Consider the following 9,855-nt stretch of genomic DNA (forward strand, 5'->3'; position numbering starts at 1 on the left):
CCTTGCTCAGACTGGGGACCCCAGGACAGGACCCCCAGCCTGGCTGCCAGGAATGGGGTTCCTTGCCCAGACTGCCTGCCTGCCATCAAGTGCCCTTTAATGGGCCTGTAAAGACCTAATGATGACCCTTAATCTGGGCCCTGATGGCTGGGCTCCGCAGCTATTACCATGTGAAAGGCTCCTTTCTGGTCTCTTTGAGCTCTTTGTACCCAGGGCTGTTAGGACCTGCCCTTCCCCAGGGTCCTCTGCCAGCCAGGAAAGTCCCCCCTGGCTTTGAGGGGTCACAGGTCCCCCGGTCCAGGCGCTGGGGAGGCACCAGGACGAGCTCCCATGTACCAGTGCCCAAGAACCCGAGGTGACCGTGTCCCTGGCACTGCAGGGACAGCAGGTTGGGTCTGCCAAGGGCTGCTCCAGCTCTCCGCTCCCCGGGCCATGGGGCAGCGCTCCCTAGGCAATGGCCGCGTGCCAGGGCACCCATGCCAGGGCTCCTGCCCACTGAAGAGCTGCACTGAGACTTGGCCAGGGCAGGGAGCATCTCAGGGCTCGATGAAGGATGTGTTTAAAAGGTTCCTTGCAAGGAACTGCACATCCCCAGCATGTGTTGGATTCCACCCCGCGCGCACAGGGTCCCCCCATGGCCACCCTGCGCCCGCCATACCGGAGCCAGCCCGGGGCACTCGTACACCGTGAAGTCTCCATCTTCATTCTCCTCGTCAGATGAGGCCGAGTCTGGCAGCTTGGGCTCCTCTTTATGCCTGGGGGGAGAGGATGCAGAGAGGGGATGAAGCCCAGGGGGATGAATAATGGCACACCAGTTAATGGCAGGGCATGGACCAGCAACTGGGTCTGCTGCCTGCTCCCAGGGCTGCTTACTTCTCCATGGAGAGCATCTGCTGCTTTTGGTGCTGATAGTGGTACATCTGGGCACTCTGAGCCAGCGTCTTGTCCCCAGGCTGCAGAGAGAGCAGGGACAGGCATGGAAGCTGGGCTCTGGAGACCCCCCAGCCTGGCTGGTGGGGGTCCTCTGCTGTGTTGGAAGCCCCTCAAGCAGGGCACACACCTGGCCCCTGTGCCAAACACCCCATAAGGAGGGACATGGGCACCTTACCGAGATCTTGTCGTAGGGCAAGGGGCTGGCCACTCGCTGTGCCGAGTAGTCTGCTTTCTGTGCCAGCCTGACCTCCTTCTGCAGCCTGCCAGAGGAGAGGAGAGGGGTCAGCAGGAGCCACCAGAGCGGACGACTCCATATGGGAGCCAGTGACCCCCTGGGGGGGCTCAGTCCTCCCACCCACACCCCTGTTCCCTGCAATGGCACCCATGATGTGTGGCATCCTGAGGCGAGGTGGCCCTGTATGTGCGCAGGGACCTCATCACAGCCACCTCCATTCCACTGGGCCCAGGCACAAGGCACCAATGCACCGGGGATGTCAGCACCCAGCGCTGCAACAATGCCCAAATCAGGTGTCACCCACCCCGAGGAGTCATGGCTTATGCCTGGCACAGGGGTGTCCCACCACTGTCCTCCAGCTCTGACCAGCAGATGCCATACCCTGGTGGCCAGGGCATGTCTGCAGGGGGACTGGCAAGGGCAGCTATTGCCTCTCCTCCAAACCCCACCATGTGCCTGGGAAGCACAGGAACAAGCTCCCCTGGGCACAAGGACACTGAGGGACTGACTGGCACCAGCAGCCCCTGGCTCACCTGCACCAGCAGACTGCAGCCACGATCAATGCTGAGATCCCGGCCACCGTGCACACCACAATCAGCCCTACAGATGTGGAAGGGGACACAGAGGGACAGTGGGTGAGCCCGGTGCCACCAGCCCATGCTTCCGTGGCATGGACGTGAAACCCCCTCCCACAAGCCGCCTGTCCCCAGGGCCTCACCAAGCACCATGTCGTCATTTGAAGGGATGGGAGATGCCTCCACTGGGTACTTCGGGACTGCAGCGCTGGTGGAGGTGGGGAGGGTGGCTGCTGCCTTGCTGCCGGAGGGACCCTGCTGCAGAAGCCCCACTCTCAGCCCGCTGGCCACACGCTGTCTGCCATCGGTGGGGACTGGGGTGGCTGCAGAAGAAGGCAGAGCCGTGAGCAGAGCAGCTCCCAAACAGCTCTGGAGGGCAAACCAGCCTGGGGTGCAGGGTCTGGCTGCCACCGGGTCCCTGGCACTGCTGCAGAGAGCAGTGGAGTAGGGGAGCAGGCACTTACTCCTAGGCTTGCCATCCCGCAGCGAGTGGGGGCGAGGAGCCTCATGCCTGGCCAGCACGTCTGCCAGAAAATCAATTTCTTCCTCCAAGCTGGGAACAGACGTCCGCCCTGTGCCGGGAGAGAGCTGGCATCAGACAGGCACCCTGGGATGCAGCTGTGCGCCCAGCCCTGGGGACGAACTCAGCACACGGGGCTCACATCCCAGCACAAGCAAATGCAGGTGGTTTGGAGTCCAACCCCACCCGGATGCAGCACTCCGGCACACTGGTGGTCCCAAAGCCAAGACCTGGGACCTGCCAATGTCCTCGCTGCTTTTGGGATGGTTTTCACCCCACAAATGTTGGAGGCTGCAGGAGCAACAGCAGCCGCAGTTGCCACTGTGCCAGAGACAGTGGGTCCTGCAGAGACCCGTTGGAGCCGACAGGCTGCCAGCACCCACTGCTCAGGAGCTGCCCTGTGTCCCTGCACCTGGGGCCATACAGTGGGGGCAAGTAGGGACATGAGCTGGACCAGAGAGACACCCCACAGCTGCCCTGCTGCTGCGAGGTGCAAGGGCAGTGCTGGCAGGGTGAATCGCAGACCCGCTGTGGGCAGTTGGGGCCATTTCAAGAGCTGGCAGGGGAAACCTGAATGCTGGTTGTCACCCGAAATTGTCCTGTATGGCCCAGGGGGCTGGAGCCACCCCAGAGCAGGGCTTGTCCAGGGCTGTCCAGGAGCTGGTGGGTACCGTCGCTCCAGCTGAGGGGCCGGTTTCTGCCCAGCACCCGGCAGGATGCGGCCGCTTTGGGGAGGGAGTTGGGGTGCCCCATGCAGCGAGGACCACGAGGTACTCCCAGGGGCTGGCTGGGCATTTCACAGGGGGCTGCCCCAGCCGAGGCCCAAGCACAGTGCATGCTGCCAAAGTGCCAGGTGCCCCTGCGGTGTGGGGCATGGGCAGGACCCCCACCCTGGCCTGGGGGTTCCCACCCATGGGGTGACAGCACAGAGCAGGAGGGGACCCACTGTCCCCAGGCTCACCGAGCAGAGTCAAGCTCTGCTGCTCACTGCTCTGCTTTTAATAGGATTAAACTCAACTTCAAAGGCAGGAGATGTCCTGTCCCCATCCCTGCTCCCTCTGCCCCAGTGCTGCTGTATTCAGGCTGTCCCCAGCAGGAAGCCCTGCAGGGTAAATCAAGACATACAAAGGCGAGGTGGTACTGGCAGCTTGGTTCCCAGATAATTCAAGGTTATAACAATTACAGCTCCTCTGGAATCTGTCCTCGCTCCCAATGTTTGGAAATAAACCCCGGTCCCCTCTGGAGCCAGGCACAAAGGCCACTTGGCCAACCTGTGACTCAAAGCCACACAAACCAAAAAACTACTTAAAAAGGGGACACTCTTGCTTTAAACAAGTGCATGAAGAGCCACCATCCCCGGCCCCCCGTCTCTCCAGACACCCCCAGCCTCCTGTCCTCAGCAGCAGCCGGAGTGCCGCATGCCCCCGTGTGCCCCAGGTTTCCCCGGCTTTTTGCACCCCATTATTTTCAAAGCAGTGCCATGGCCATGTGGTGCCAGCTTTGGGGCTGTGCTACCGGTGCCATGCCCAATGGGTGAGTGCCATGGTGCCAAGGTGCCATCACAGGGCCAGGCTCTCCTGATGGGCAGGGGAGCTGGCATGGGCCTGAGCATAACAGCCCTGTGGCCCATGGGGACAGCCCTGTGTACAGTACGGGGACATCCTGGTGCCCAGGATGGGGACAGCCTGGGTCTACCTCCCCACTGCACTCAGGGGAAGGCTTGACCTCATTCTCACAGGACCCAGGGGACAGCCATGCCCATGCCCATGCGCGTCATGCCCATGTGCGTCACCATCGGGTCTGGGGGAACTGGGCTGTGTTGGTGCCACCAGTAAGGGGGTGCACAGTCCAGTGCTGCCCAGATACCCCTTGGCCTTGGGCAGATGTGGCTGCAACAGCCAACGCTTCAGGAAGATGAATGTGAAATGGCTGGAAAAGGAAAAAAAAGCTGGAAAACCATCCAGGAGCAGCTGCCAGGTCACTCTGAGCCTCCCACTGTGTGAAGCGGCACAAGGAAAACCAAAGCAGCTGTGCTGTTTGGTGGTTTTTGGCATTGCCAGCAGTGCCTGGGCCTAGCCACTCACCTGCATTAAACAGCTTTGTCACCAACTTCCCCGTCAGTGGCTAAAAACCCCCGTGCCCCTGCTTTCTTTGGCAGCTGAGATGTCCCCCAGTGACACGACATCTGCCTTCCCGCATCATTTGTGGGGCAGAAACAGCCTGGCACTGGTGGCCGGCTCCTGCCAGTCATGGCAGGCGGGTGAAACACCGTGGCGAAATGCCGGGCTGGAGCTGCTCCCCAGGGAACAGAGGGCTGGGGCTGCCCCCCAGTTCCTGCCTGGCTGCCCCAGGCTCACAGAGGCCCCCCCTCACCCTGCTGCAGCGAGGTGGGCATGCAGGGCATGCACAGGGGTCACGCAGGGCTTGCCCAGGGCTTGTCCAGGGCACGGGTGCCCTCTCATGGTAGGTCCCACCACCTGCCTGCAGCAGGGAGGGCATGGCCAGGCTGGCACACAGCATCCCAGCTGCTCCCCACGACCCTCGACCTCTCCTTGTGCCTTTCCCCTCCCCAGGATCTCCAGGGCTCAACCCTGGGATGCACACAAGGGTCTTGCCAGTCACTGAAATGTGTTTGGGGACAGCATCGAGCAAGAAGGGACATGGTGGCTTCTGCCTGGGTGGAGAAAACCTGATGTTGACAGTCTCCACGGGGGGGCACAAAATTCCTACAAATCCACTTCTTGCTATAGTCCTGCCCCAGGATGGCTGATGCCCTCCTGGCTGATGGCAGCACAGCAGGCAGGGAGGGGGGAACCCCCAGGTCCACAAGCCGGGACCCCCTTTTCCCCACTCTTCCCAAAGTGCTTACCACAGCCCAATGGGGCTCAGCCCTGGCTCTGTGAAGGCAGAAGCCGGGACGAGACCCAGCAGCCCAAACCACATCATGTGAACCCATCGTGGCACACCCAAACGGCACGCAGCAGCGTGGTGCTGGCAGCGTTTCAGGTGCTCAGACCCCTGCACAGGCAGTGCCAGTAAGGTGCAGGCAGCCGGCTGCCCGCCCATCCGAAGCGGCTGTAGGATGCACTGCATCATGAGGTCCCGCGCATCCCATCTCACCTCCATGCTGGTGCTGCGTCGGGTATGCTGAGACACCCATGCATGCCGTCATCAATGACAGGAACATGCTGCTCACGTGCATCGCCCTCCTAAGACCCCAAAATGCTGCTTTTCACCCCAAAAAGCTGCTCTCGGCACCTGCTTGCATGGGGATGCTGAGGAAGAGGAGCCCTGACTGCTGCCCACACTTCTGCCAGGAGCTGCAACCAATCATGGGGATGGCGCGGCGGCAAGCACGGCGGCAGCTGGGATCCCAGGATCAGCGTCACCAGCAGTTGCAAGCGGCTCAGGGAATCCCCCCCAAAATGAAGCTATCACAGCCCTTCTGCGTCCTTGCAGGCTCCCCCAGTTGCACCGGGCAGCTGGGTGCTGCTGCCAGCCTGAGAAAGTACAGGCAGGATACAAAAGCACCTGTGGAAAAAATTGGTATCTCCCTGCCAAAAGGAGCTGGGCATCCTCAGGATGCTACTGCTCCCTGGCATGCTAAAATAGAGGATTTGGGAGGGGAGCCCACTATTTTTTTTTTTTTTTTCCCTGTACCCACACTTTTGCTGCCAGAAGGTGGTAGCATTGCTTGAGAGAACAGGACGGGGCTGGGAAAGACCCTGAGATAGCCTCCATCCTTCCGGCATTGCGGTCCCGCATCTCCCTGACAAAGCCGAGAGAGGATGCTACCACGATCCCAGAGAAGCTGGGAGAGGATGCCACTGCAGTCCCACATCCCTCTGCCAAACTGGGCAAAGATGCTACTGTGGCCGCCTCTCCCTGCCGAAGCCGTCACTGAGCGGAGTTGCTATGGAGATGTCGGCGCATGTGCAGCCCTTCCTAGAGGGGAATTTGCTCCCAAGACTTCACATGAAAAAATAGACCACAAACAACTGTTAAAACCATTCAGTACCCGTGCATGTTGAGCCTGTGGCTGTGAGCATCCGCCTATTGCACCCCTGCTCACCACCAAATGCCAAGCCTGAACCATCCCCTCTCTTGTCCCCCCCGGCCATCACCCCCATTTCAGTGCAGCCCGGCCCCTCTGCCTGAGAGCCAAAGGGCTTGCACAGAGCCAGGGCCCTGCTCTGGGGGTTTCCCCTCTGATTTAAGGGGTGTTTCTCCTGCCAAGAGGCTGATGGCAATGAAGGGCACAATGGGCCCTGCCATCCCCCATGTGCCCATCACTGCAAAACACAGGCTGAGTTGTGGGCAAAGGGCAGCTTTGGCTGCACCCTGGCAGGACCCCAAACATCGTCAAGGCACAGGAACCAGAACACAAAGCAACCCATCCCAAACCCCAGAGCACCCAGCAGCAGCTTGGGTGCAGGGGGGCGAGCCACCCTGTGTGTTTTCGGGAGCTCCCCAGGCCTTGGGGTGGGGGTGAGGGGCTGCGGTGGGGGCTTTGCCGGTGGGGATGCCGCCCGGTGAGGACCAGCTCAGCCCCACGCTGGGGCCGGGCAATGCTGCGGGGTGGCCACTGTGGGTAGGAGCCAGGCTCCAGGAGGGACCATGGGCTCTGCCAACCATGGAAAACACAAGCTCCCCTTCGCAAGAGGGTTTTGGGGGCAGTGGGAGAGAAAAGCTGGCAGAGGAGGGTGGACTGGAGGAAGGTGCTGATGCACTTTGCAGCAGGCACGAAGGTGGTTCAGAGGTGCTTGAGAGCCCCCACCCTGCACCCAGGTGCTCCCCAGCAAAATCCCCCAGGAGCAGTGTGCCAGGGCACAGCCGGGTCCTGGCTCCTTCCCCATGCACAGAAGCCACTCCACTTAAGTTAAAGCAAAAATAATTGGGTGGAGCCATAACTAGAGTCTTAATTTGCCTGCTCGTTGAATCTGCAAGAAAACCCATGAGGTGGGGGCACAGAAGCAGATCAACTTTCCAAGCCACATGAAGAGTTGAGGGTCACCCTAAAAAACACCCATGCCCGGCCCCCAGCACCATCCGTGCAACCGAGCTGGGGTGCAGCTGCCACGGCTGCACCGGGAGCACCCTCCACGCACCGCAGCAGTGGGTGGGAGAGCCCTGCGTGGGGTGGCTGGGTGACCAGGGGTAGCTGCTCCCTGGGGATGTGATGCCCGTCTCTCTGCCCACTGGCACAGCGCAGCCACCCAGGATGCCACAGCCCCTCAACTCCCTTGGGAAAGGAGTGGGGCAGTAACAGCCCGGTGCCCATGTCTGCAGCCAGGCAGGGCTCCTACCTGGCACTGCTGACTCCAGCCCTCCTGGCATGGATGCTGGGCATCACTAGAGGAGACAGCAGACCCAAACCACAGCCCAACATCTCAAACCAATGGGGTCCAGCTATAGAGAACCCCAAACCCAGGCATAGCTCAGCCCCAGGATGGGTGAGTCCATGGACACCTGTTTGCCTTGGCCACAGGGTCTGCACGAGTCCCAGCTCTGTGCACCAAAAGCCGCTACCCTGCTCCTGCAAAGCCTGAGGCTCTGCGTGGACTCTGAAAAGTCCTCATCCCAGAACACCCCAGCAGCCACTTGTGCCCCCTCCTGTCCCTGGGCTCCTGGGCACCCCTGGGTGCTGGCAGGGCCAGTGGCACAGGCGGTCACCAGCATGGCTGCAGCAGGATGCACAAGGAGCGGGGTCAGGTCCGCATGCTCCCCACTGGCCCCAAAACCGCCACACAACTGCAGCAAGCCAGGGCTTGGGATGAGAGGGAGCAGAGCTGCTGTCCCCACAGGGACATAGCTGCCACAGAGAGGAGAAGTCAGAGGATGGGAAGCCGGGGTGCTGCTGGGGCGGGGGCTACCCTGAGGCATGGGAACCTCCTGGAGCTGCAGAGGTGCAGGGCAGGTTTGCAGGCAGGGGGTCGCAGAAGGGGCTGCTGCAGAGTGAGTGCACCTACCGCTGGGTGAGAGCTGCTTCTGGATGCATCGCCCATGGTCGTCCTCCTGGAAGGGGGGCAGGCAGGGGCCGCAGGCGCCCGATCCTGGCGGGCAGAACTCCCGGCGCTGCAGGGCACAGTCCAGGCTCCGGGGACACGATGCTGCTGTGGGGACAGGAGAAGACAGGTCAGGAGGAGGAGAGGGGTCAAACACTCCCCTGGGTCTGTCCTTAGCATGGGACCCAGCTGTCCCGGTCCCACCTGCAGAGGGCAGGTTCCACGGCAGCTAACGGATGTGGATGGGCTTCACAGGGGCTGCCCCTTGGCCCCACTTTGCCTTTGCAGAGCCATTACTGACTGCAATTAAGCACGGGCTCTAATGACCTGAGAGCTGGCCTCAATGATCCTTATGGGACCCCTCCAACTCGAGATATTCTATGATTTTATGACCTGCACAAGGCTGTTTGCTGCCTGCAGGGAAGAGTGGGCAGTGCCTGTCCTGCACGGGACCCCAAGCCCCAAGATGCCACTGTCCCACGGAACAACCCAAGCCCCAGGATGCCACCATCTCATGGGTTGACCCAAGTCCCAGGGTGCTGCCATCCCACAGGACACCATAAGCCCCAGCGTGTCACCATCCTATGGGATGCCCCAAGCCCCAGCGTACTGCAGGACACCCCAAGTCCCGCAGAGCTGGCAGCGACAAGGCTCTCCAGACCCTGCCTGCACCACGCAGGCAGTGCCCGAGCAGGCTGGCAGCTGAAATCTGACCAACACAAGCTGATACTCGTGTGGTAGCTGTCAAATAAAAAGAAACACCAAACCAACACCCCCCCAAAGCCTCAGCATGGCTAAACAGGTCATCACAGGCAGCAGCAGCTTTGGTTTCCATCCCTTTGACATCGTAACAGGGGAAAATGGAGGGACCCAGCTCTTCCCCAGCAACACACCATGGCCCAAACCTTTCGTGGCTTCACCGGGCATCTCATTTCTATGTCAGACCTAGGAACCTCTCCAGTACCTGGGGACAGGCACGAGACCCCCACGCTCTGACCTCATCTGGACCCAAGACCCTTGTGATGCTGTGACAGCCTGCCATGGCCAGGAGCAGTCCTGCTCCTCCTCCAGCCTGGCTCAAGACAGTGGGACACAAAGTCCGTGGGTCCCACACAAAGCTGAGTTCTGAGACTGGGTGATGGTGACAAACTGTGTGTGGAGATGGAGAGAGGAACCGTGACCAGCCAGGACAGTGACAGACAGGGCCAGCGCACAGGTCTCACCTGGGGGGACACTCTGGTGTCCCGGCTTTCTGCGACAGCAGCAGGAGCTGCTGCCGGGGATGGTGACACTGCTGGCACTGCCAGGACATGAGCACAGATGTCTCTCCCTCAAGAGCTGGTGGCAGTGCAGAGCCAGATACTGCTCACCGCCCCAGTGTCCTGGGCCGGGCACAGCTGGATGAAGGGGGCACAGCTGGATGGGGGGTGCACAGCTGGATGGGGGTGCAGCACATAGCTGGCCTAGCCCTGCTCTTCACCTTGCTGCACGTGGCCATGCCCGCACCTTTCCCGCAGGCAGCAGCAGGCAGGAGAGCCCTGATGCCGACCCTCACTGGGAGCAGGGCCAGGCCTGGCAGCCCCCGGC

General features: G+C 61.2%; 1 protein-coding gene across 1 annotated transcript in view; it reads right to left on the bottom strand.

Moving 5' to 3' along the window:
- The window catches only part of NPDC1 (neural proliferation, differentiation and control, 1), a 31,192-nt gene that overhangs the window by 539 nt on the left and 20,798 nt on the right, over positions 1–9,855 (bottom strand). The window contains exons 2-9 of the mRNA XM_009890299.1: positions 8,233–8,376; positions 7,793–7,944; positions 2,208–2,331; positions 1,887–2,066; positions 1,702–1,768; positions 1,109–1,193; positions 874–953; positions 659–755 (exon numbers count right to left, since the gene is read on the bottom strand). Of these exons, the coding sequence (XP_009888601.1) occupies positions 659–755; positions 874–953; positions 1,109–1,193; positions 1,702–1,768; positions 1,887–2,066; positions 2,208–2,331; positions 7,793–7,944; positions 8,233–8,376 (929 nt within the window). The remainder of the gene's footprint in view (positions 1–658; positions 756–873; positions 954–1,108; positions 1,194–1,701; positions 1,769–1,886; positions 2,067–2,207; positions 2,332–7,792; positions 7,945–8,232; positions 8,377–9,855) is intronic.

This window comes from Charadrius vociferus, unplaced genomic scaffold, assembly GCF_000708025.1.
Source record: "Charadrius vociferus isolate BGI_N301 unplaced genomic scaffold, ASM70802v2 scaffold398, whole genome shotgun sequence".
Lineage (NCBI taxonomy): Eukaryota > Metazoa > Chordata > Aves > Charadriiformes > Charadriidae > Charadrius > Charadrius vociferus.